Source organism: Penaeus monodon, chromosome 25, assembly GCF_015228065.2.
Source record: "Penaeus monodon isolate SGIC_2016 chromosome 25, NSTDA_Pmon_1, whole genome shotgun sequence".
Lineage (NCBI taxonomy): Eukaryota > Metazoa > Arthropoda > Malacostraca > Decapoda > Penaeidae > Penaeus > Penaeus monodon.
Genome location: NC_051410.1, coordinates 39512615 through 39512978, shown reverse-complemented (window position 1 = coordinate 39512978; position 364 = coordinate 39512615). Strand labels below are relative to the sequence as shown.

The window sequence follows — 364 nt, the reverse complement described above, 5'->3', positions numbered from 1 at the left end:
TTTTTTTTTTTCTTTGAGAAAGAGATTACTGAAATGCCAACTTTCCTTATGGAACCTTTTACCAAACTAACTCTATGGTACAACCAGGTCAGCAAAAAACGAGCAGCAGAACTTATGCTAGAAGAACTCCGCAAATTGCCTGCCTTACCACCAACCTCACTCATACGAGTTAAGCGTAAACCCACCACAAAGAAGAAAAGTCGAAACCTCATCAAGGTGGGTCAAGAGGCAAGTATACCATTGATGCTTTTATTGCCATGTTTGATTTTTTCTTGGCTGCATTCCCAGGCAGTGTGGTTTTTCAATTTTGGGAAGTCGGCTATTTTTTCTGCATTGGGCTTCACCGTCATTTTACCAACTTGGC

The 364-nt window shown here is 40.9% G+C and overlaps 1 protein-coding gene across 2 annotated transcripts in view; it reads left to right on the top strand.

The window, feature by feature from the left end:
- LOC119589246 (double-stranded RNA-binding protein Staufen homolog) overlaps positions 1–364 on the top strand; it is a gene marked incomplete at its 5' end in the record, with an annotated part of 5839 nt that overhangs the window by 3554 nt on the left and 1921 nt on the right. The window contains 1 exon segment of one of the 2 annotated variants that reach the window (XM_037937860.1): positions 88–216. In XM_037937860.1, the coding sequence (XP_037793788.1) occupies positions 88–216 (129 nt within the window). 2 annotated transcript variants of the gene reach the window in all.